The 26,390-nt window shown below is 40.3% G+C and overlaps 1 protein-coding gene and 1 long non-coding RNA gene across 6 annotated transcripts in view; one reads left to right on the forward strand and one right to left on the reverse strand.

Annotated features, from left to right (window-relative positions):
• The window catches only part of arhgap9 (Rho GTPase activating protein 9), a 44,263-nt gene that overhangs the window by 7,636 nt on the left and 10,237 nt on the right, over positions 1–26,390 (reverse strand). For 3 of the 4 annotated variants that reach the window (XM_084929492.1, XM_084929493.1, XM_084929495.1), the window contains 14 exons: positions 24,065–24,395; positions 21,841–22,039; positions 21,294–21,688; positions 13,936–14,187; positions 12,068–12,157; positions 7,835–7,900; positions 5,764–5,907; positions 5,504–5,602; positions 4,544–4,605; positions 4,342–4,429; positions 3,519–3,614; positions 2,940–3,038; positions 623–728; positions 167–286 (listed from right to left, as the gene is read on the reverse strand). In XM_084929492.1, the coding sequence (XP_084785618.1) occupies positions 167–286; positions 623–728; positions 2,940–3,038; positions 3,519–3,614; positions 4,342–4,429; positions 4,544–4,605; positions 5,504–5,602; positions 5,764–5,907; positions 7,835–7,900; positions 12,068–12,157; positions 13,936–14,187; positions 21,294–21,688; positions 21,841–22,039; positions 24,065–24,286 (2,038 nt within the window). In that variant the 5' untranslated portion in view covers positions 24,287–24,395. The remainder of the gene's footprint in view (positions 1–166; positions 287–622; positions 729–2,939; positions 3,039–3,518; positions 3,615–4,341; positions 4,430–4,543; positions 4,606–5,503; positions 5,603–5,763; positions 5,908–7,834; positions 7,901–12,067; positions 12,158–13,935; positions 14,188–21,293; positions 21,689–21,840; positions 22,040–24,064; positions 24,396–26,390) is intronic. The other variant, XM_084929494.1, reaches the window with a different exon arrangement.
• On the forward strand, positions 264–24,070 carry LOC146387692 (uncharacterized). Of its 2 annotated transcripts, none has more exons than XR_014800311.1 (2): positions 264–342; positions 23,586–24,070. It is a non-coding gene; the product is annotated as an uncharacterized LOC146387692 (long non-coding RNA). The 2 variants fall into 2 exon arrangements; XR_014800310.1 differs by lacking the exon at positions 264–342 and adding an exon at positions 5,557–5,647.

The raw sequence follows: 26,390 nt of genomic DNA on the forward strand, positions 1-26,390 counted from the left end.
TCTGATGGAATTCATTTAAAAGGCAACGGTTTCTGCTGTAAGAGCACAGTCGTGTAATATTAATAACTAAGCCAAAGAGAACATGTACTTTGTGATTCACCCTGTATACTACTGAATAAAGGATACTTGCATTTAAATGGTCTGCGACTTCAAAAAGAAATCTCACCTTTAATGAGCCCTTTCTCCTGCAGGGCCTGTAGAGGAGGTCTCTTTAGGATCAGCTTCTTCAGCCGCGTCTTCACTCTTTTCCTCTCTGTGTTTTCCAGATTGGACGTCGAGCGAGGGACTGCAGAAGGAAGGAAGCAGGAGGAGGAGGAAGGGAAAGAGAAGGAAGACGAGGAGGTCAGTGTGGGGCATTCGGCTGTGGGGCAGGAAAGCAGATGAGAGGGGATGGTGGTGAGAATGAAAAGCGGGAGGGCGGGCCGACGGCGGAGGTGGGAGAGGACGGACGAGGGGATTATCTGCCAGGGAGGATGGGTGAAAATGTAAGTGGGCTGGATAGAGGAGAGGATGGAAGACAGGATGGAGGGATGCAAGAAGCCTGTGTGGAAGTTTAGAAAAAACAGTGATGATGATGATGGAGAGAGAGGACGTGATTAAAGTGGAGTGGAGGATGGCTTACGAGATGGTCGCCTGTCGTCCTCGTCACCGCTTTGGTCCAGCATCTCCACGCTGCCCGCCCTCCTCAGAGAGTACAGAAGGACATTGTCTAACGGATTCTCACGGTCCTGAAAGGCAGCCAGAGGGAGCAGTGCGTTAATGACATTATAGAGATGCACGTGCAATGTTCCCTCTAAGCTGCGCGCGGGCGCAATTGCGCACTGCTGGCACGGTCTCTGCGCACAGAAAAAAAAATCTAACCTGAATTGAAATTAAAATCAATACTTTAACAATTCTGTTTTGCAGTGTTAGTCAGTGAGTGACTGGCTGCTCCCGTATGGGATTACAACGATGCCACCTTATACCATAGTCCAGCCAATGATGCGATTCACATTGGTATATACGCAGCTAATCAACGTCGTCGACAGGCTATGACAGCGTCCTTATGTGCCGACACCGGTGTTTTAGCTAGCAAAGCGGCTGATGTGGAGTGAAGCCACGTTAATGACAACGTGTACAACCATTGGAGATGTGAGCAGGACAGACGGAACAATTGACGGAAAAAGTGTGGACTTTATACCAGTTTTTAAACTGTGTTGACAGGCCACGTAAAACCAGAGTTATGATAAAAATATTTGCAATGTTTGGTTTTCTTCCTGAATACTATCGTTGTTTATATTTACTGCGGGAAGAAACGGTAAAAACTGCGTTTTACAAGGAAAGCGCTCTCCACCTGTGAGCAAAGACGAAACCAAAACACTCCCCACCCTTTCCTACTGGTGGAAAAATGTACCACGTTGACCAATCAAAAAATGATAAGGCAACATGGCCTTTAGTTGTTTAGGAAGGGGGGAAGTTTTAGGAGTAACGGCGTGTTTTGAGATGTGAGAGATTTGTGACGTTTTACGCAAATCTTGTGTAGTTAGTGTGTAGTGTAGTCAATAGTTTTGTTGTGTGTGTCAGAACAATGAGGCGACTGCTGAATGTTACAGGTGTTACAGCAGTGATACATCTCCTGTTGTCAGGCCTGCAGGTATCAGGCTGTTGTTCTCCTTTATCTCATAGTGGACAGAAATTATTTTTTGGAGTGGCACAAATAATTTGTGTGGCATCAAATTTGATGCAGAACAGCTGATTGTTCTGTAAATAGTTTGAAATGTTTATTTAAAAAACCGCCTTGGCTGCATTTTTAGGTAAACAGCTGCAAAAAACTTTGTTGTTTGCAAAACTCAGTTACTTTTTTGAAGAAGTAACTATATAAATAATTGCCCAACATTGGTCATTATATACTGTATTTTGCAGTCAGAGAGTTACAGACTCTCTCCCAGACCACAGACTCATAATACAAGTCAGAGCTTTATAAAGATAAAAAAAGAAAGTTGTGTTTTCAAATTTGGAGTTCAAGTTATTTTTACTTCCAATAGTGTTAACATACTACACAGGTCATGAACAAGATTTTATTTTTTAAATTTTCATTGTAGTGGGCTAAAGCAGTTAATTAAAAGTAGTCTAACATAAATGTAAATGCTGTAATTTGATTATCTTAATAAACCATGTAACTTGGATGGATTCGATGCTGGCGTGACCACAGTGCACACGTCTGATGTCGCTCACAGTGGTCCAAGGGATCGCTCAGGGAGTTTGTGTGTTCGCTCAGACACATGGAAAATTAGAGGGAACATTGCACATACATGTATTAGCCCACTTAAGTAGGTTTTAGAAAGCTCACGGCAAAATATTTACGCACTGACAAAAATAGAACAGATGATTTTACTAAACGCAGAATGGAAAGTCAGTCATCGTTCAAAGGAAACAACTATGTTAGCACACATGAATCATTAAAAAAAAAAATTTTTTGCAGAACTTCCCGCAGTAAAGCTTTTCTACAAGACAAAGATTATTTTTAAGTGCTTTACGTAAGTCATAAAATACCAACATTTAGAAATGGAACAGAAGTATTTAACCTCTTCAGACATGACTTCTTTCTTGGGATACATTTTCAATTTCTCCTATTTAAAAGTTTAAAAACTAATCATCATCTTTGAACAACAGGGTTTTTTTTCCTTTAAAAACCTTGATGTCCTCATATGAGACAGAGGGTTTATTAAACAGCATAACACAAAAACAACACCATAGTTTAATAAAGTAAAAAACACAGGAGGTTATTTAAAACCTTTTACAGAGTTTTACAGGTAAAACTTTCCAAATGTACGAGCAAAGTGAGCGACAGCCTGCATAATGTAGCTAAAGGCAAACGACAGACATACTGACAGTAATATTTAAACCCACAGGGTTGTGTTGTCCAGCTGTGTGTGTCTGTGAGTGAGTGTGTTTCTCACCAGCCTGTCGATGACATTCTGGATGGTGCTGTACCACTCTCTGATCAGCGAGTCCGTCTCTGACTGCAGAAGAAACTCGTTGCCTGTCACAGTCCTCAACTAACAAAACAAAACAAAACACTTGACCCATGTTAACTCCAGACGCACTGTCCCACTCTCCACTGGCTTTCCCACCCATCTGTGTGAATCCACTTTAACAAAAGTTGACATGTAAGTTAATTATTTGGACGTGTTGTAGTAGCTTGACCGTAATGTTATAATTAGCTCATCAGTTTATCAGATTTCTCTTTAAAAATATTTTTACTGCTTCCTCTTCGTCAGAATGGGTCACCGAGCTGGCGAAACAAAAATTTCCCATTCTCGCTTCCCTCACTGCTGACAGAATAGCCCCAGTGTACATTCCCAGTGTATCAGCGCAAAGGAACATTTTGCTAAGGAAACCGACGTGTTTCGTTTCCAGGATCACAGACAAAAAAAATTTCTTGAGAAAGATTTTAAGAGGATGAAACCACAGGTCTGTCAAAGTTTCTTGCAGGTTTTGCAATCTTTATTTCACTTTTTGGGGGTTTTGTTTCTTACCTTGAAGACGTTCTTTTTGCTGGACAGCTCGTTGGCCCAGTGCAGTTTTGCTCCTCTTAAATCCACACTGCTCTCAGGACGACTGTTTCCCGGTTTCTGCGTATAAGAAACACATTTTTCTTTTACTCTCACGACTCAGTTGCCTGAATTGACCACTTTTTGTTTCTAAAAATTGGATTTTGTTGTGCAGCCTTTATTGCCCTACTTTGTCACATTCTGACCAACCTTCACATATAACACCTGTAACTGGTCTGCATGACCTCTTTAACTTTAACAGCATAGTGAACAGAAATATTAAAAACTGCTCTTTAACACAGGAGGCTACAACTACCAATGACTGTTAGAAAGAGCAGGCTTTTACAAGAATGGGATGAACATGAGAAAAACCAAAACTAATGGCAACTGTGGAGGCTTAAAAATCCTGGCATCTAAAGAAAACAGAAAAAATATTCATAAGTGTTGGATAACTGGGAAAAATCAATAGTAGGAGTGTTCCTGGTGTTCCCTAAACCACCGGTGCTTGTAGAAAGGAATAATGGTAAAAAGAACGAATGAATCACCAAACAATGCCATGAACAAATCCACATCCAGGCACTCAAGCCAGGTTTAGACAAGCAATAAAAGGCCTTCTTTTTGGTGGGCTAGGGACATAAAAAAATATACCAAGGCACCAAAAAATCTCCCCTTTATAATATCTTGTTCATCTAGTTATACAAGCTTTTTAACCCCCAGGAATAGAGCATATGCGTTCTTATGAAACAATAACTAATAATAGTATTAATTTTCTAAAATCCTTAATTAAAGAGTCTGTCTGTGCTCTTACCCAACTAGAAGGTGTCTGTGATTTGGGGTCCTTGAAGAAAACCAAACTGTTCCCCACTAACACCACCCAGGAAGGGCTCCAATTTTTCCTGCAACCCAACAAGAATGCATGTACTCATAAGCTGGGATTCACTTAGCAAAATCATACTTGCTGAATTAATCAAAAAAACCTCTTTTTTCATCTTCTCTAAGAGTTGCCTCACCTCAGTTTTCGGCCACCTTCTGCAATTTTTGTCTTGTTCAGCAAGCCCGCTTTCTCCAGCTCCTAGAAACACATTAAAAGGGTTTAAAAGCACATTAATATCTGCAGTATTCAGTGATATTTACAGTGTCACGTTGGCAGCATTGCTCAGAAAAAGCAGGAGTGGAGTAAATAAAAAAAAGAGCACAAAGAAGTGTGTGAGGGCAAGTTGAATTTTAACATTACAGCACCACAGCAGGATTTTCCTCTGTGTAATATTACAGCATCCTTTGCAAACGCATTAAACTTGGCTGTTGCATCATTCAAGAAATAGGAGGAGGGGAAATGCTTTAAAATCTCCCACTGCGGTATGGCCCCGTTTAAGGTAAAAGAACAAATTTACTGGTATTGATGAACTTAAGGCTCATAAGTGTTGAATATGGTATGCGTATAAAAGCAGTGATGACCTACAAACCTAAACTTCTTCTGCAAATGAACTGTGGTAGGAAAAAAAATAATACTCAAAAATTTGAATTGTTCTGTTTTATCAGAAAAATGTTAGCAAACCACAGAACACCTGCAAATAAGAGCACATTCACCCTGGTGATGTGTACAGGGTGCACCCCACCCCTCACACTATGATGGCTGGGATAACCTCCAGCTACCTCACATGCAGTAAAAGAAGAGGTTGATTGTCATTAAGGCACACAAAGGAATGCGTTATGGAGAACCACTTTTTAAAAAATCAACCTGTTATTATTAGAAAATAAGCATTGCAGTTTTACGCTTTAGGAAGAATTATTTGGCTGACAGCGCTGGATTTTTTACAGCCTCGTTGTCCTGTGAAAGCCAAAACTTCAGCGTTTGCTGCACTGAGAGAAGCAGCTAGTAGCACGTTCTCCAAGTCCTTAAAAATATATAAATATATATATGGAAATATGCTGTCACTTCAGCTTTAAATTAACAGGTGGAGTTTTCTCACCGGTGTGCAGCCATCACTGTCCGGCGAGCTTGCAGGAGACGGAGGCTCCACAACGATGTTGGTCACATTGCGGGAGTAATCTCTGCACTGCTGGACCAGCTGAAAAACAGGAAGCAGTGGTCATCTGCTCAGCTGTCCGTTTGTGTAAGTGCATATGTTTTGTGTGATAACTATTTGTTGACGGGTATCGCCATTTCCTCTTTCTCTCTGTCAAAACACTTTATGAGCTTGTGTGGAGCGTGTGCTCGGGAGGCGAATACCTTGTTGTCGGGCAGGATCATGGACTGGGAGTGGTTGAGTTGCTGCTTGACATCATGCAGGGGTGCAGAATCATGGCACTGGGTTCTGGTGTCATTAAATGCCATCGTGCTCAGGGTGTCAGAGGAGGCGGCACGCTGCATGCTCTTCAAGGTCAAATGTTCAGGAGAGTTGTGAAAGGGTGGAACATACAACCAAAGGAAAGAGCAATTTGCTGAGCTATTATTTTATTTTTTTCACATCTGTAAATGGTGTATTTAAAGCCTCTGAGAGCTGATATACTTGTGTAGTTATGAATAACTGAATGTGCAACCACAGTACAATAGTACAAAGGCCCTGAAGGGCTTTTCAAAGGTTAACTATGACTCTTTATTAATGCTTAGTAGTTTAAATAAAACAGGAAAAACATCAGCCACACAAAGCCTGGAGTCGCAATCAGTCAGCCTGCTTCATCACACTTCTGATCTTCACTGTTCATAGGTGCTATGATAAAGATATCTCTTTATTGGGTCTTCACCTTTAAAGTTTAACCATACTGACACTGAAAGTAGTAATTCAAGTAAATTCTTGTGATTTTGCTGCAGTGGGCTTGTTTTATGGGGGGCTTTTTCGCTTTTATTTGAAGCACAGTGAAGAACAGACAGAAATGCAGGGACAGAAATAAAGAGTTTGACAGACATGCAGCAACGGGTGTCAGGTTAGGGTCACACGGCTGCATTTAACCCATTCAACCTGTGAGCTGGGCTGGCGCCCACAGTGGCCTTGTTGACAAATATATTTTGTCAAGATAACGATTCTGATCTTTGTACTTTTCTCTGACAGACATGCATAAAAGTCTATAAAAAGATGTAAAATAGATATTTTATTGCTATCATTTGTCCATTTGCATATCCTTCACCTCACTCTGCAGCAGCAAATTATACGGATGTATCCCTGCATCAGCTCTCTGAGAGGTTTAGCCTTTGACTCTCAGTTCTCTCTGTTGTGTTAGGTTGAGGTCAGAATTAAGTTGTATATAGTTTAATCAACTGAGGAAGAACAACGTAGCAGTAGTTCTACTTGCACAACAGTGTCACATACACATTTCTATATTTACACAGCACTCCAACACAATGAGCATCCACACTGAACTTTTTACACAGATGGGGACAAATGAGTTTGCCAGAGACACAACGAGGCACAATACGTGCCTCTGCACTTAACAGACAAACTGCTGAGGCTTACAATCCCTTGTGTCTACAAAAACAACGGATGCACAAATTCACACTACTTTAACTTTTCATGCAGCAAAAGCCACAATTGAGTTTACTTCCCAATCCATGTAACCTAGTTCCAACAATCAGACTAAATATCCCTCCTAATGTTTGCCATCTCCTCATGTGGAGGATTAGCACTAAGAGCCAAATCTGCTCCTTTGCTAAGAGTAGGCCTTTAAAAGGGCTTTAAACCAAGTGCACCCACACCCCACTGTGATGCAACATGTTGCAGTAAGACCTGCTTGGGTAACAGCTTTTCTTTTTACACCATGAATTGCTATTTCGCCACCTTAATATGCATAAATGCTGATCTCTGAGAATCTAAAGAGCATAGCTGGCAATAACTTTAATATATTCTACAGTAATACAGCTCAGATGCACTTTTTGCAAATCTAATGACTTGAGTTCATTGATTTTCATGAGGAAAACACCCTCCACCAAAAGCCCTTAAAACGCTGACAAAATGCTCAGGAATATGTTAACAGTCGGGCCTGCAAAGGAAAAGTACAAGGCAAGGGAGGGCTGTCATCTAAAGGTTTCTTCTAAAGACGAAGAGTCAGGCCAAGCAGATGCTGTATGCACGCAAACCATGAAGCAGGATTTTATCTCACAAAGTGACAAAGTCGAGATGGGAGACAAAGTCACCAAAAGTTCTATGATGTCCCATTTTGTTAACCAAATGCATCCTGTTGTGCAGGGAGAGTATGTAAAGCAAGTAAAGGGCGCTTTAGTCTTTGACTTGTTTTATAATGTGAAAGTCAAGGTGAAATGCATTAGATACCCTCTGGTGAGTGCAGCAGGTAGAGAGAAGTTTTACCTGTTTCATCTGCCAGCCATTGTCAGCATTCCTCTGGTGGCTCCCAAAGAGGAAATCCGGTGACAGCTAACGAGAAACACAAGGAGAGAAAGGAGCGAGATAGAGGGAGGCAAGAAGACAACGGCGGATTAGTATAGTTACCATATGTATACATATATATTTAATTTCAAATAAAATAACAGCCCATTTTATTTTCTGCAGAGAATGATCAAATTAAGAATTAATAACAAAAATGTAAAAACTGAGAAAACTGTACTTGTCACTTTTGAAGAGACGCAAGCAGCAGTTTGGGCAAATATCACATCCATGTTAAAAAACAGGATACCGATACGATCGTTCAGTTAAATGTACAAATGAACCCAGGGCAACACTCATCTAACCACACTCAAACTATTTTCCTCTGCCCTGCTCACATCCTGCCAGATAAAACACATAAATGCTTTTTTACTATCGCTGCTCAGACGTATTTACAGGCACACGTGTCCCTGTTCATTTTACGTTAATAAGAGGCAGATATTACTCAGTAAGAGTTACACGTTAATTGTGTAGCACTCATTTGACTCAGACACAAAGGCTCCTAGATACTGAACGGGGTTCACACCGACCCAAAAAAACACAGTCAAATGTGCTTTTTGTGAGTATAACAAAATCAGAACCATCACCTCTCATTAGGATAATATGACTAAGTGATATCGCCACAATCGACAATTGTGTAACTTCACATGAGCTGCCAAAGCTCCAACAGTAGAATGTAGAACATACAGAAAAGTTAACTCACAGCGTAGGTGCTCATTCTGACTGGATGACTGTATCCAGCTGTACCGTCCGGGCCAGCTCGTGTTTCTGTGTCTTATCTGTCGAGTTAAAGCTCTCAGCGTTCTGTCCTTTCATACCGTGACGCTCTTTCGCCTGAGTGTAAAAATGTGAAAACCATTCATCTGTCCCTTGTGCCTCAGCTCATGACTACTTCCCCATTCTAGAGGGAAGCTAGCTTTATCAGGCGATACAGCCAGCCTCGTTTATAACAGCTCAGACAGGAAGGTGTGTTCTCAGCTCAATATTCATACCAGGACTTTGCTAACTTTGACACAAATACAGCTGCCCAACAGTTTTTGTTTGCAAGATCAGAGTGTGGCTTTTTCAGCAAGAAGCAAAAACCATGTGTAACAACTCTCCATTATATATGAAAAAGTACAAAGAGTAAAGAAGTTCACAGTTCTGTGGTTTCTTGTTAGTTCTGCATATTTGGACTTATAGCTTTATAGTATGAGTCTGCCAGTAGTTTAAACATTTTACAAAGTAATAAGAAATTAAAAACAGTAAGTGGAACTGTTGAAAGTCTGATCTTAGTATATTTATTCTCACAATAACCAAATAAACTGCCTGCCATGATAACCCAAGTGATACGTGATGTTCCTCAACCCAAACAGACACAGGTGTAAAACCACATGTTGAGGTTATGTGGAAAGTAACGAACAAGCAAACACTGAAGTCAAAGTATGCAACACTGTAATTACAAAAAACAGTTTCTCGCATAGCGACTCATGGCATTACAAACGCAACCAGAAGCAAACAAACAAACACAGAGACGTAGCTGGACATCCACCACCCTAAATGTTTAATTAATGTTCAGTAATGTTCAGTAATCTGTACTACATTTACAAGACCACATCTGACATCTGTGACATGACAGATAGTGCTGTTGAGGAGATGTTTGAGGTCTGCCTTCTGAAAACTTTGGTAACTGCTAGTTTCTGTCAATAGTAATTCATCATATTTCATAAAATGTTTTGTGCAACCTGCAAAGACACAGCAAAAGAGTGTATCTGCAAAATGAAGCAGTGAAACGACCATCATCACCCTGAAACATCACCCTGGGATTTTCAAAATTCCCAGGGTGATGTCATCAAATTAACTATTTCATCTGACTCAGAGAATTCACATGAAACAACGCAGAAGCAAATCCCTACAAGCAAGACTCAGAAAATCGTCATGTGTATAATTATCTTAATCATTTACAGATTTTTGTCAAGGTTGTTAGAAAGTACTAGGAGAAAAAAAAGAAAAAAATACACGTAATGCTTCTGTCCTTAACAGATGAGCTGTGTTAAAAAGGCTTTTAAAAATTAAAAGACTAGACTTTTAGAATTATCTGGGCCAACAAATAATATGGGCCACGTGGCTTTTAACACCTGGGTGATAAACCTGTGCGGCATGCAGTATGCATTGACACATGTCACGGGTGCAGTTCCTGTTGGGTTGTATATGTACCCCAGAATAAAAAGTGACACATATAGGTCAACAGTATGCGTCTCAAACTGACTTGAAGGGGGGGGGGGGGAATCACTGCTTTGATCATGTGGGTATTTTTTTGATGAGCAACATTAAATTTGAAACACTGACGCAACAGTGAGGCAACGCAACCTTTAGATGCAAAATGCTTATCTCTAATAATCTGCATCAGGCTGCTTGCCTTGCTTCACCACGTAGATGTCGTCACAGATCCAGGGAACATGTCAATTTCAGACACTGACATCTGTTGCCTAAACTGAAAAAAAACCCTTGCTATAGACAACAAAGTTACATCCTCATTTGAACACTATAAATCCTCCTTGTGTGTAACATGAAGATGAAATGAATGATGCCCTGAAAGTTTTTTACTGTGATGGCATCTGTGAGTTCAGGAGGTGGTTTAAGGCAGATGGTAAGTTTCACTGAGTGGTTTAAATTTAGTCCTGTTTTGTAATGTTTTGGGTTGAAAACGCTTTTCTGTCTGTCTCCGTGCGGCCCTTATAGCATGTGCTCATTTGCGCCACATCAAGAGGCGTTAGCTTGTCATTGCCTTCAGAGTTGAGCCCAATGAAACACATCATTTGAGAGAAAGGGTGTGAGAGGGCATGTAATAAATAGTTAGACAGCTAACTAGATAGCCGGATATCTAGATAGACAGACAGATTTGGTCAGTAACAATGAAACAACAAGAAAGATATAATCTCCTTTTTATGACCTTGGGGGCTGCCTATGGCTGCATGTCTGCCTGCTTTAATCTGGGGCACGATGCTGATCTTGTGCATTCTGGTTGAAGCATAACATAATATATCCATGTGAGAGAGGTGAGAGCGGTGTGTATGATATACAATCCACATTCTCCGTGATTCTGCTTTTAAAAAAACTTAAATTAATAAAATAATACAGGATTTAAATTTGGCTGACTGTCCCTGGATAGATGTCTCACTGTGCACCTCACCTTCCAGCTCTCCCTCTATTTTTGGATTTCTTCCTGGAAGTCACTTGCTCATTTGCGATGCTCAGTGGATCACGTCCACAGTATTAAAACAGCAAAGCTTTAAGTTGAATTTCCTTTTTGAAGTTTGAGACCCACTGTCTGGTCAGTAGGGCAGACCGTGGTTCCATCCATTTTCATCCACTCAAACAATTCAGATTTGCAGGGTGGCTGGAGCCTGTCCCTGCTGACACAGGCCGAGAGGCAGGGTACGTGCTGGACAGGCCACTGGTCGATCGCACATATACACCTGCATGTTTAAATAAGGGCATGCAAATTCCAAAGTTGAGGTCCATGGTCAAATCCAAAATGTACATGTGCAACTGATGAGAAATTGACTTCCAGGAAGCTTTCTATAAATAACAGGAGCCGAGTAACTGGGAACAGGCCGGAGATGTGCAAAACATCAAGGCAAAATTGGCTAAACTTAAATCAACCCCTTCTGCTACAGCAACAGAAGACCATAACAGGCTGTACTCCTGTCAGCTAAGAACAAGAAACTAAAACTGAGTTTGTGTAAACTCAACAATTTACATGAGCTCAGCAAATCTGGACAGTAGAGAATTGGAAAAGATTGCCTGGTGTGATGAGTCTTAATTTCTGTTGTGATATTCAGATAGTAAGGTCAGAATGTAGTATAAATATCAGCAGTGACTCATCCAGCCTTGGATCAATGATTCAGACTGGTGTCGGTGGTTGTGTAACGGGGTGGGGAATATTTTCTTAGCACACTTTTAACCCTGAAGTACCAACTGAGCACCGTTTATTGTTGTTGACCATGTCCAATGATTTATTTATTTTCTTCATTGCTCACCATCTCAACTCACAAACCTACTCTAGGATTACAAGCATCAAAGTTGTGTCACTATAAATTAAGCTAATAGGTTTTAAATGAAATGGCTTCAATATACTTGGATGTTACTGCCTCCTCAGAAGGACAGTATACTTACCCTGTGCGTTGTTCCATTTCCTGCTGCAGTAAGGGATAGTGACAGATGGCTGGCGTCCCTGGGTAACGTCTGAGGTTGTCCTGGACCGGCCTACCAAAGGGGCAAAAAAGTATATTATATGAAACAGGAAGGGCCTTACTTAAACTACCTATTATGAATATTAGAAGATTGGCCTCCAATGTTATTATAAATACCCATTCACAGTTTTAAATAATGATAATAAAATGTAATAAAGTTGGGACCTTTTGTCAGACTGCTCTCTACTCCAAGTAGCAAATGGTATTTTCTAATTTTTATTTATTTATTTATTTATCTTTTGCTATATTTTGCAAAATAAACGTGCTGAGGATAAGATTTCACAACTGAAACTACTTAATGTAAAAATTAAACTGACAGCAAATGCTGTTTTATGCAAAGTTAAATGCTTGACTGGTTAAAGGGAAACAACAAAGGACATTTCCAGAAAATAAGCCAATAAACAGCTGAGCAAATAATCCTCATAAACATTCTTTTTAATTTACTGCACAAAGTGAACAAACAAAAAGGTGCGTGGACTTTGTTACATTTAGACAGAGTCAGGTCCACAGTGTCATTTGGCTTCTTCTTGTTTTCTCGTGTACATTATGCAAAGCTAACCAGTTAGTCGCTGCGGCTTAATATTAAACGTGCAATTCCTCATTTCACTTTCAGAAAAAACTGCATAGTTCTGGAAAGCGTTTCTGGCACAGTTTCAGTATGAAACACATTTACCTGTGGAGACTCTGCATGTACTAAACTGTTTTCAGTATTTCTACAAGAAGAGACAACTAAACATGAATGTAACCAAAATTTTCTGCAGAGCTTGTCATGTTGAAGTTAAAGAAGTTAAAGGCAGAGTTCAACAGCACGAAGCGAGCTGCTTATTTTGTTGATTAAAGTCCAAAAACTAAAATCTGAAACAGAGGCAAGAAGACCCAAAAATGCAAAGTTACAAAATCAAGGTAAATCAGGAATCAGAGAATTAACGAGGAGAAGGAAAAAGAAACAGGTGAGTCTGATCGAGGATAATGAGACGGGAAGTAAAACGAAAAGCAAATCACAAGAAATAAATTGTGATTTCCAAGAAGTAAGTTTTATTTTGGTGACAAAATAAAACAGGAAGTAGCTGAACACTTAGTTGAGACACTAAGGGCTTTGTACTGTATACCCACGCAATGTGCGTATCACAAATGAATGTAGATGAGTGATGTGTTACCAGCAGGGAAACAACCAACGTGGTGGGCATGCTGGGGTCATGCCACAGGGAAACACTAGCAAACAAGCGATGGAACTCACAGAATCCTAACCAAGGTACTAAGCAAGAAAATCAAAAGTAACAATAAACCTATGAACCTATGTAAAATTATAATTTAAAAAAAGAAACAAAAAACCCTCAAAATACCCAGGACAATGCCACTGCTTGTGTATGGGGAAAAGGATTTCTGCAAAGTTTTTGGATCACAAGAAAACACCAGATCATTTTAAGTTCAATGTGACCCTTTGCCAACGCGAGAACATGCATAGTATCGATCTCTCCTGCTGTGGATGTGTGATCGCCGTGTCTTCAATGCTCTGTGTCTACGTAAAAAGAAAAAATGACAACCAAGCCTTTTTTTAATGAAAAGGTCCCTTTTACTGCTGATACAGTCAAACCATTTGAGAATATAAATGAGCATTCTCTTTCATTTGTACACCCTGACCCTCTTCTATGGTCTCTCTTATGAGAAGACACTTTCATTAAACTCTGGAAACTGTTACACAATAAAGCAATTGGGGAAAAAAAGGAAAAACTTGGATTAAGGGAGGAAGAGTGAACACTGAAGCATTTCCTGTTGAGATGGATATTTTACCTGGTTGGTATATTGACCACGGGCCCGGCGAGGAGGTTTCCAGGACCTTTCTTTGGTAATGCTGTTGACATAGTACCATCTGCCTGTGGTCGCGTCAGAGTACTGCTCCCATAGGCCCAAGATCTGAAGAGGCTGCTCACCTGGAGCGGGGCTAGGTGGCTCTGGCTGTGACTGACGCTTCTCTGTCTGCTTTTCAGTATAAAGTGGAGAGTCCTGCCAGGACAGCTGGGAGAGATAAGACTCTGTTGGAACCTTTTATGTATAAATAATAACAAGGGAAAGGAGAAAAAAAAGGAGGGAAGGAAGTAGAGAAAGAGAGCCAAAGTGAAAAGTGTATAAGAAGGAAAAATGTGAGATTTAAATGTAAAAGTTACTCAGAAAGGAATAAATATTACATGTTGAAGGAACTTGAGGAACTCTGCCTCAAACCAAAACACAACTTTCACAGACATATCGTGTACAGTAGTTGAGTTTTTCTGGCAGGAGGATCATATACAAGTACCACATCGCACAGGATGCTTTATGTAAGACAGAAACTGCCAAAATCTGCTAATGAAATTAAAGATTAACATGCAAAAATTTAAAATGCAAATTAATAAAAACATGAATTAAATAAATTAATCAAATGGAAAATAAAATAGTAAGAAAAAAATACATGTGTGTAAATGGTTCCTATGTAGCACCTTTCTACTCTGAGCACTCAAAGTACTTTATACAACTTGCCTCATTCACCCATTCATACAATCACTGTTTACTCTTGTTTTTCTACACAAGTCTTTACCATTTAACATTAATTCCATACATTCAAGGTAAAATGGTAAATTCTCAGGTTTTACATATCAGGACAAAAAATATTCTAAAATTTTCTAAATACAACCACAGATGTACTACAAAACCTGACATATTAGAGTGGGATTATTCTTTTAACAAAAGCTAAACTAAAATGCAGAAGTAGTGTTCACACCCTTCCCGTTTTCATAGGAATTAAGAGGATAAGTCGCAGATAGGTGGTGCTAATCAGACACACTTGATTAAGTGGTCATCGGCAAGAAGGTCTGGAGCATTCTGCTGAGTGTTAAAACAATGCTACAATCTTGGTGAACGCCCCAGCAAATTGTCCCCAAGGTCAGATCATACAATGTTCAGAGAAAAATTCAAAAGCTCCACACTCTACAAGCCTCAGTGAGCAATTGCAGTTGATAAAACCACAAGCCTCTGCAACAATGTCCTTTGAACAGACAAAACAAAAATTGGAGATGTCTGGTCATAATGCACATAAGTGCCACATTTAGAAAAAATCAAACACCTCATACCAGCTGTCAGCACAGTAGTGGAGGCATGGTCATTTGGTCTTGTTTTCAAGTCACAGGACCTTCACACCTTGCAGTCGCTGAGATGACATGAAAGCCTCTGAATACCAAAGCATGCTTGAGTCAAACGTGAGGCCATCTGTCCAACAACTAAAGGTTCACCGAGACTGGGTCAACAGGATGATGACCCCAAGCTCACCAGCAAATTATAACAGAATGTCAGAATGTCAAAGTCAAGAGAGCAACCTGATTAAAATGCTGTGGTGAGACCTTAAGAGAGCTGTGCAAAAACGAATGCCCACAAACCTCAACAAACTGAAGCGATGCCCTAAAGAAGCGACGGCTGAAATTCCTCCAAATCATGTGAGACACTGATAAAGTCATACAGAAAACAACTACTTCAACTTACTGCTGCTAAAAGTGGTTCCACAAGCAACTGAGTCATGGGTTTTTTTCCCCACACACTGCTTCTGTATTTTGGGTTAGTTATAAATCATGACATAGCACAATACGTCATATGTTGTTGATCATCTCAGGCTTCATTTACCTCATTTTAAGACCTGGTAAAAAAATGTATTTTTTTTTTCATGATGTCTTCGTATGTAAAACCTTTAAAAGAACTTAAAGAAATGAAAGAGGGTATGCTTTCTTTTTACCATGACTAGTATGAAGTTAACTGACTTTTGGAGGCATCCTTATTCAACTTTTAATGCCTAAAATGTCTGCATTTTACTCCAAATTGTTACTCAAGTATTCTTACTCAACAACTCAACTATGGCGCATGAATAAAAAATAAGTGCACAGACTGGAAACGACTAACAGCAGATTGTTGTGGCTTCAACAAAGGCAGTCAGAAATCCCATAGAGAAGAGACAAGAAGAGACTGAAATCCCATATAAAGCAATAAACAGAAAAAAAAATAAATCCTCTTATTACAGAATAACCTGCCATTGTAATAATCTGCACTCACCCTGGCAGAGAGCACTAAAGAAGCAGTTACAAGAGAAGGAGATCTATAAATCCACTTAAATGAATTTGAAGCACTAAAGATCATTTTTGTATCAAATATAGCTGAAGCATAATTCAGAAACTGATTGACTTACAAGCTGGTTGATCCCTGTTACATAACACTGCCTTTCAGTTATTAACTGAAGGAGCATGATGTGTATGATGAGCAACGTGATGGTAGTTTACTCCAGGGGGCAGTACTGGGCCTTTGTGTCACCCGAAGCTTCCTGTCCCACTGCTGACTTCTGTCTACCTCAGCAGATATAGCAAAACATCTTTCTTAACAAAGTCAAACAGAGCCATGTTTTACTACTGTAATCCTGTGCTGTAGCAGAAGCCTGAACATGCACATTAAATGTATTCAGCAAGTAAATGAATTCTCAAACAAGAAAATCAAGAATAAAGACAACATGAATCCAATCCCATATTCCCAAAACACTTTTTGACATTTTGTTTTGCCTTAAAATTAAAAGTAATTATATCAGACACTTAATAGAGAACTAACTGATTTCTCTCTCGTGTCGCCTACTTGCTTGATTTATAAACTGCACAAAAGAAAGAAAGTATACTTTATTGAGCCCCATGGGGAAATTCCTCTCTGCATTTAACCCATTCACTCAGTGAAGCAGTGGGCGGCCATTGGGCGCCTGGGGAACAGTGTGGAGGGACAGTGCCTTGCTCAGGGGTACCTCAAGATAGCCGTTCAGTGGATTCATGGATCATGGGGCAACCACTCTACCTACTGAGCTATCCCTACCCCAAAAGAGCCATTATCAGTGTTATTAATCATAAATATGTTTTGCAACCATTGTTTTTATCTATTAAAGTGAAATTGTCACACCAGTGACATCACCTGTAGTGTATATTGTTGGGCTGTTTGAACATAAGACAATCTTGTGCATCATTTCTTTCTCTCTTTCTCTTTATTTTACACCACCTCCTCGTCATCATCTCTAGTTATACTCAGTGGACAAATTTTAAGAGTTGGTCGCTCGCTATGACGCTACCACAAAATAACATAACCATGAAAGATAAGTAAGCACTTGTACTAAATATATAAGGACTGACGTGTTGTAAAAATGTGCTTGGTGCAGCAACTAATTTGTGTAACATTTTAATTTTGATGGTTCGTTTCTGCGGCTGGGAAAAGTTTCGGGAAAGAAATTGTTGCAGATGTGAATTTATGAATGCAGTTAAATGTAGGAACGTGGTATAATTTGTGCACCCGTGCTTTGCTTGAACGGTCGAGTTTCTGTGGGTACAAAAGTCTAGACAGTGGATGATGCAGCTGTGCATGACTGTATGTGGTGTTCAGACTATTGCTCTTTTTCCTTTTCGGTGTTGTTGTAGATTTGCTGGTGTGTTTGGGATCATCTTTCTATTGCATGAGCCAATTTCAGCCACATTTTAGCTGTCAGACAGAGTGCCTCACGTTTGACTCGAGCATATTTTGGTAAACAGATTCATGTTTGCAGAATAAACCCAAATCATCACCTCTCCACCGCCATGCTTGACACCTGCTATAAAGTGTTGGTGCTGATATGCTGCTTTTAGTTTTTACCAAATGTGGTACTGTGCATTATGGCCACCACTCCAAAGTATACTGATGCAGAAACCTTGTAGGGTTATCAGATGCAAGTTTGCAAAGCAAAGCTGCGCTAACATGTTCCTTTCTGCAGACGCCCATATTTTTCAGTTGTTTTGTAATTATATTGCCATGAAGTTCTGCTTTTTATAGGGGTGTTCACACTTGCTGATCAAGTGTATTTGGTTAGCAGCAGTTAGCTCCTACTTGCCCTGTTATTTCCTATAGAAGGAAAAAGGGCGTACTTAGTTTTCCTTGGGACTGCATAGAGTGGTGTGAAAACGCTCTTTTCCACATGATTGCATGTGGTAAGTTGTATTTGACGAACAATCTCATAACAAAGTTTTGATCTTATTTTATCTCATGTGCATAATTTTTTCCAGCGTGTAGCATCATACGAAATCTCTTATTGTTGCTTCTGCTGACCCACTGCTTCTCCACATATGCAAATGACCTCTGCTGAGCCCTGACCATAACACCATGGAACACATATAGGCTAAATGTGACAGTGAGTTTCAGCTTATGAGTCAGCATCACTTCAAAGGCTTGCAGGCACATTCCACAATTCTCTGGAAAGCCTTTACATACATGTGGAAAGCATTATGGCACCATATCAATGCCAATTGCTTTTGAACACCATGTACAACAATCAATCACAGTAATTATCTTGTGGTTTGTAACGAAGCAATATCTAATGGCTCAAACAAATTACCATAAAAATACTGTTTAAATAGATTTCTCGCCCGTGCAGGACAAAAAGATAAATTAAGCTGAAATTCATCATCACTGTGGCAGCACTTACAAGAAGGGCTGGCAGGAATGTGTGGTTAGAGAGTGTTTTCTGGTTGATAAACAGGGAGTTATGACCTGAATGTGGCTGCAATAATCCTGCTTACTGGTATTAAAGGCTCGAAAGAACATGGTCCTCAGAGAGTGAGAGGAACAGACACGGAGACAGACTGGATGGAAGAGAGATTGGAGATAAAAAACAAAAAAGGGAGGACTGTCATTTCCACTGAGATCACATGTACCCACAGTTACAAGTGTCTTGTGGAAGCACGGTTCAGTCGGAGGAAAAGTCTATTTGGACAGACAGTTGGGATGCTAAGCTGTGGGAGTTTCCCACTTGCAGAAGAATAACCTTGAGTATTTGTCTCACCAACAAGGCCTTGTGTAATACCTTCTGATGTAACACTGGGAAGCTCTGGCGTCACCACAACTTGATTGCTGCTCTAGGAGGATTATTAAGGTCAAACACTAATATAAATAAAAAACAGCCACCGTTGCCGCAGCTGATCTTAATCATTATGTGGGATTCAAAAAAGACGCATTAGGATTTTTCTATTTTTATCGTCCTGTGGTATTCCTGTAGTTGTTTGCTTCTACTAATATTCAAATCATATATTTTATCAGATGAATTCAGCTAAATAAAAAAAATTCCAACAGTACAGACATCAGTAATTACCCCATACACGGGGTCAAAGTTAAAGGTGCCGATGCTGTCCTTTGCTACACTTTATCCAACTGTCTTTAACTTCGATGGAAAGAATGTAGCAGACGCTGCTATAAATCTTACAATTTGTCTTTTAATCTTTTATATTGTTGTGTTTGATTTATTTCAATTTTACTTGATTAGTCACAGCAATAGCTGGATCCTATCCCAGGGATAGCCAGGGTACATCCTAGACAGGTTGGCAGCCTGTTGCAGGGCCAAGACAGACAGAAAACCAGTCGCTCGCACATTTACCTATGACCCATTTAGAATCACCAATTAAACGGAGATATGACCTTTGCATGAGATTAAAGACTTTGCCAATGACAGGAGTTTAAAATTACATCACTTCATTCAATCTGAGTTGCATGTGATGGATTTTGACTGCCGTGTTTTCCATCATTTACCTTCACTGTTTAATCCAGAAGTATGAGGATGATAAGTGAAAACTGTCCAACAGGTAGCTGTGGGCTATCGGATTTAAAGAACTGCTGCCTTTAAGTTTAACTGTTTGCTGACAGAGTGCTTGATTTATCCGTTTTGTTGCCTCGACCTTCTTTTTGGCAAACTTATACAAACGTCATGTGGACTGCTTTTCAGAAACGTACAGTGCTGTGGAAATTAAATGTCTGTCAAAGTTAAATACGTGATTTTTTTTAAACAAGCATTCATCATTTTAAAAAAACTTGAGTAGAGGTTCAGAAGTCTGAGTAGATGAGTACCAAATGTCACCTATGACAGCGGTCCCCAACCCCCGGGCCTCGGACCGGTACCGGTCTGTGAGTCGTTTGGTACCGGGCCGCGAGAGTTGAGGCTCAGGTGTGAAATGTATGGTTTTCAGGGTTTTTATCGGTTTTCAGCGTTATTTTGTTATCGTTTTTATCGTTAACTCAGTTTTCCTGGGTCTTTTCACGTGTGTTATGAATAAATCTTCTTTTTTTTCGGTACCAGTACTAGTTTTATTTTGTTGTATTTATCTGCGACACCTTAAAGGCCGGTCCGTGAAAATATTGTCGGGCATAAACTGGTCCGTGGCACAAAAAAGGTTGGGGACCGCTGACCTATGATATCATTACAGGGTTGTGATCTTTGCTTTCCTGTGCTTGTCCATTGTGTGTCGCTATGTTCCCACTGTGTATCACTCTCACAGGGCCAAAGTGTCTAAAAAACCCCAATCAAATAAATCTAAACAAAACTACAGCAAAGGCCAAAAACTACTAATACATACTAATACAGTCAAACTTGGTGACAGAAAGATGAGAGAAAAAAATCATTTCCTTTCAACACCACAAGAGCAAAAAACTAATGTTTACATCTATATTCATGGGTGCACATAAGTGGGCCGCAGGTGCGCATTCGCTGTCAAAATAAAAGACGCACACCAGATAAGAAGTTGCAACGCGCGTTTGCGCACATATAAAAGGCACTGTTTTTGTCCGCTAGAGTGGGATTTTCATGGCATATTCTGCACCACATCTCTGTGCGTTCATCATTTGTTAGAAGCCAGCTCACCTACTGCAACCACTTTTCCAAGAATACGCGCTTCTTTTGCGGTTCGGACTCCTTCTGACATTTCTTTGGAGGTGGAGGAACACCAGAGTAATTGCTTAAAGGAGCTTGCTTCTTCGACATCTTTAAGAGTTCAAAAAACTTTTGTCCTCCTCCAGAAAATCTTATGTACGCAAATGCGCATTGCAACTTCTTATCTGGTGCGCGTCTTTTATTTTGACAGCGAATCACACCTGCGGACCACTTATGTGCACCCCTGTCTATATTATCGATATTACCATCTTTGCTGCCAGGATTTATGAAACTGTCACTAAGTGTAAAAAAAAGTGCATTTTTCAAAGAGCTTCCTAAAATACGGCACAACAGAAATCATAGCAGACAAACTAGTCGCAAATACGGTGCTGCAAATGCCTTCGCCTTTTCTTTTTTGTTGGGTTTTTTTGACTCGACCTACCTGCAGATGGTTGTTCTTGCCTGAAGCTCCTGCTACGTCCCATTGGCTACAAGACTTCTTGGGAATCCTGTGGTTTGTGCGACTGCTGAAGCCACCGCCCACCTCATCATACAGATTCTCCATCAGGTTTTCAGGCAGGTTGTTTGAGCTCTGGCTCCGGGTGATTGTGGGAACTACCCTGGAATTTGTAGGTGCTGTTTCTGCTGTGGAAGTAGCTTGAGACCCAGGGACCATAAGGTGGCCTGATGAGGAGGTGGGTGAGTTGGAAGCAAAGGTGAATCCAGAAAGGGGCAAAGTTGGGAAGTGACCTCTATCCAAGCTGGTGTTGTTTTTCAGACCTTGGAAGGCACTGTTGGAGTTGAGGTTTTCCATGGAGTGATAGAGGAGTTTGTTCACTGCAGGAGAAGATGAAAAAACGAATACTTCCACATTTGTTCTAAACTTATTTGTCAAGTGCAAAAGCGACACAGCCAGCTTTGTAACTAAAAAGCCTCAACCACAGGTAATTTTAGTAACTGCCTCTGACATACTTAAACTTGCACTTTACCTTGGCGCTGTTCATTATTTGTAGCTCCGGTTGCGCTGGGAGACAATGACACTCGTGGCAGTATCCTAAAGTTGGTGTTCAGTGAGGCAGTTGCAGTCAGCCGCTGAGGAGAGGGCATGGGCGCGATAGGTACCTCCGTCACATACGTGGCAGGAACATACAGCGGCTTTGCTTTACTGGCTGCCCCGATCCTCCGCACCTGTCAGAGAACAAACAGAATTCCAAAGGCTTTCTCTCTTTTCTGCTACATAAATGCTTTTAGTCCAACCAAGCGGCAACAAACAGCTGAAGGCTGAAGGGGTTGCGGAAATGTTTAATGATACAGCTCATTTTGACATCAAGCACATGCAACGAGTATACCCGCAACTTCCTTTTTAAAAAAATAGCATCCTTTTTCTCAGCCCACATCATTTAATGAGCTCAGTGGCTAAAGTGAACATTAACTGAGTAGTTTTTCCAGTGTAAGAGTTACATCTGAATAGCTAGTGTGCAGTATTTTTTCCTTTGATGTGACCGGATGTGCGTTACAGTTGTGAGTACTCTTGCCTCATAGAGAGGAGGTTCTCGGTTTGAATCATGTGGCCGGCTGGGGCTTTTCTGTGTTGAGTGTGCGTTTTCGTCTGTGCTTTGAAGTCATCGTGCTGTCAGTTAAATACACGTGTACATCGTTCATTCATCGTCGGCTCACTGTTGTGTTCCAGTCTACTGCTGTATTTTATGCAACAGATGACCATTTAAATATTTAGAGCTACTTTTAAATTCACAATGTAACCCAATGTGACAAAGCATACCTTTTTTAAGAAACACACACACGGACACAACTTTGATCTTGGAGTTAAGCACCTTAAATAACTAAAGCATGAATACAAATGAGCAGTATTTTGTAGTCCATCATCAACTGTATCTTTTTATGCACAAAAGGTAAAAACACTAAAGTTGTATCCTCCGCCATAGCTCCTCTGGCAGGCCTCCTTTCTCCTCGGCCTTCACTCTTCTGGGTTCATTTTAGGAACGGAGACATCCTTCAACACGGCATACTAAGACTGATTTGATTTCTGGGTCACAGACAGGAAGATGGAGGAGAAAGGAGACATACAGGCACAAAATAGCTAAAAGGAGAAAAGCCGCTAGACTGTGGTGCAACGTTTTACATGTAAATCTATTGTAGTTGTATAATATAGGACAGGCCTGCCATTGCTATTTCTTAAACTAAACAAATTTCACAATTTGGACAGAAGTCAGGATTTAATTTAACCTACAGGCAGTTTATTTTGAGGCAGTTCTAGATACACCGTGCCCACAATGTATGTTACTCATTAAAATGGCCCCCACTGGTTTCTAAAGTTTCAACATTGGCTAGAGTGTTGTCATTCAATCCAATATCACAGGATATCACAGCAAAGAGTGTAACTGAAACACTGGTCCACTGTGTGGATGTCATATTTTATCAGACATCTAGTTTAATCGTTTCTAGCATAAAAGGAGCCTGGAATGTCCTTCATACCCACCTTGGTCACGAGCGACTTGTTGGATTTAAATATATAATCTCTCCCTGATGGTACTGTAACATAAGCATGCGTGTCCGTTTCACATTTAAGGCAGGCAATGCATGATATCCACACAGTGGTCCAGCATGTCTATCACACACTTTTCCATTAAAGTGTATGCATCAGTTCACGGTTAAGGTGCATCACTAGAGACAGACATGTATGCTAATTAATGCTAAATATGTTTAATGTTTACAGGCTTGGGGAAACCTGCAGTCAGCTGAGACTGAAGAAGTCACCTGGATGAGTGACGAAATGTTTCTCCCACTGAAAACGTTACATCCAGATGAACAGAATCAACCTTTTGGGATTAACTTACCTGGATGATTGAGTATGCATCAAGACACCCTAATGTTAAGGCTTACTAAAGTTTGAAAGAATGACTTGTAACAAAATAACTTCATGCAAATGTGTTCTATAGGACCATATTAGTGAGAGACCCAACCTGTTTCTGTAAACATGTTTCTTTCTACTGTAAAGGAAGGAAGTTTTTGTCACTTATGTGTTGACATCCTTTTTTTAGCCCTGCAACATCTTCTAAGGCTTCTAGTAAAATATGAATTTATCCTTCTCAGAAACCTACAGTATGTTGCTCTATTTATACATGTTTTCGTTTTCATGATATTTATGAGTCCACTGACGCAAAAGACAGAGAAAATAAACTTTTTTTTTCTCACCTGCCACCAATCAGCGTTCGTCTTCTTCAGGAGAATGAAGCGTTCACCTTCCCGTATGCAAACCTGCCGTCCGTCTGCTCCGCGGTAGCTGTAGTCATACTGGGCCTCGAGGACCACTGTACCACTGGGGACTCCACACACCGTCATCCCCCTGGTGTTCACTACAGATCCTGCAGCAGGCTGCTGATGACCAAAAGAGCGCCGCCAAGAACCAGAGAGCATGGCTTTCCCACAGTCCTGTTCAGCAAGCTTTGCTGGAAGTATGCTGATCTGTGATTTGAGTTGGGACAGTGCAGGGTAGGCAAGACAGGAGCCAGGACTTTGCCATGCTCTGAAACAGGCACATGGACAGACAAACACAGTGTGAGAGAGAGGGAGAGATTACCAAAGCTGTGAGAGAACAATGTAGAAATGTCACCTGGTGCTGTGCAGGTTCAAAGAGAGCGAATCTGAATCCTTTCAGAGCTAAAAATGGAAGTCTGCATTAAGCTGTCGAAAATCACCAAGCTATAAAAAATATCTCTATTTTAGAGTTGGCAGGGTTTTTCTCTTTGTGAAATTTCTCTTTCAAGTCATTTGATCCAATTGTCTTTTCTGTTTTACATCAATGTAAAATTTATATTTTTATATTTTGGAATTTGCATTGGTCCTTACATTAAGCAAGACTTTATTTTGATCTTTAGGCATTTATTGCATTTTTTTATTTACTAACAAATGGCTTTTAATAATCCACCAACTGCACAAAAATAGCTCAGTGACGGCACAGATCACTGCAATAACATTCACAAATGAATAAAAGAAACTTTTCTTTCCCACTTCCTATTTTGCTATATTTTTAGTAGACAAGCAGGAGGACGAATTGCTGATATTTGTACACAACCACAGTGCACCACTTTTCTATTGTCCTTTCATCCTGTTAGAAGAGACCCATGTGAGTGAATAGCTCATGCGTATGGAAGATGTAAGGAGCGCAGTATACCTAAAATAGCATCTGTCTCCATCTCTCCACCTGAGCCAGCATCCCTAAGCTAAACCCTTGCTTTATGCAGCCAGGACCCGCTTACATAAGAGAACATCTAACTTTCTGCCAGACACATAGAAATACAGCCTCACACACTGTCAGTAAATACACCCACCATCCCTACAAGCAAATCTGCACACACACGAGCATGAACAGAAGGGGAACATCCCGAGCTACGTAGCAACAGTCAGACCTGCTGTACCTCACGTCACTGAGGATGGGAGAGTCTAGGGATGCTGGACAAGACAAGAGAAAGGAAAAGGTCTGGAAGCTGGGGATAAGCCAAATGATACAACAAGACCACATTGTTAGAGCTAGGTGAGAAAATAATAAAACCAGAGTAGTAGAGGAATGGAAGTAGCTTAACAGAGCTGTGAGCTGATGTGAGGGTGGCCAGGGATAGCTGGCTGAACCTTGATAATTCGACTGTTATTAAAGCACGGGAAAGAATATGTAACCCCCCACGGCTATAGAGAATTGCAGTAAAACCCGTCTGTAACAGCATATGGGTGGAAGAACTGCCTGCCTGGAAGACAGTCTGGCTAACACTAGCAGGAAGTGCACTGCAAGGCACACAGGAGCATTTCTCAGCATTTCATCAAAATGTAATGAATCTGAATAAAAGCCATACCACGTTATGAATAGAATAACTAAAGAGACATCGGCTAACGTCCCTTTTGCACATTAGAAAAATGGGAAGCAATTTAAATTGCGAAGTAGCTATTACGCATTGATGATCACATAAAACCATTTTGCACGCCTCCAAATTAATTTTCTTTTACTATATGAAGCATTTTATGAAAAGTGCAATACAAGAGATGAGAATTGCTGAAAAATAGAGTTTTACTGTATACACAAACTGAAAATTAAATCATAGTTGTTGTTAATATTCACTCACCGACCACTTCTTTAGGTACGCCTGTTCAACTGAAATATATGATAAGCCAATAACATGGCAGCAAAATGCATTTAAGCATACACACATGGTAAAGATGACCTCCTTAAATTTTAAATGAGGATGACGGAGGATCAGGAAGAAGGGTGATTTAAAGGACTTTGAGCGTGGAAGATGGGCTGATCCGAGTGTTTCAGAAACTGCTGATCTATTGAGACCATCTCTAGTGTTTACAGAAAATGGTTAGGAAAATAGAAAATACCCAGTGAGCTACAGTTCTCTAGGTGACAATACTTTGTTGATGCCAAGGGAGGATGTCCAGACTGCTTTAAGCATATAAGAAGGCAACAATAGCTCAAACACCTGCTGACTGCAACCAAAGTATGTAGAAGAGATCTTTCAGAATACAC

The sequence above is a fragment of the Perissodus microlepis genome, chromosome 5, assembly GCF_051167445.1.
Source record: "Perissodus microlepis isolate ML-2025 ecotype Zambia chromosome 5, ASM5116744v1, whole genome shotgun sequence".
NCBI classification, from domain to species: Eukaryota; Metazoa; Chordata; class Actinopteri; order Cichliformes; family Cichlidae; genus Perissodus; species Perissodus microlepis.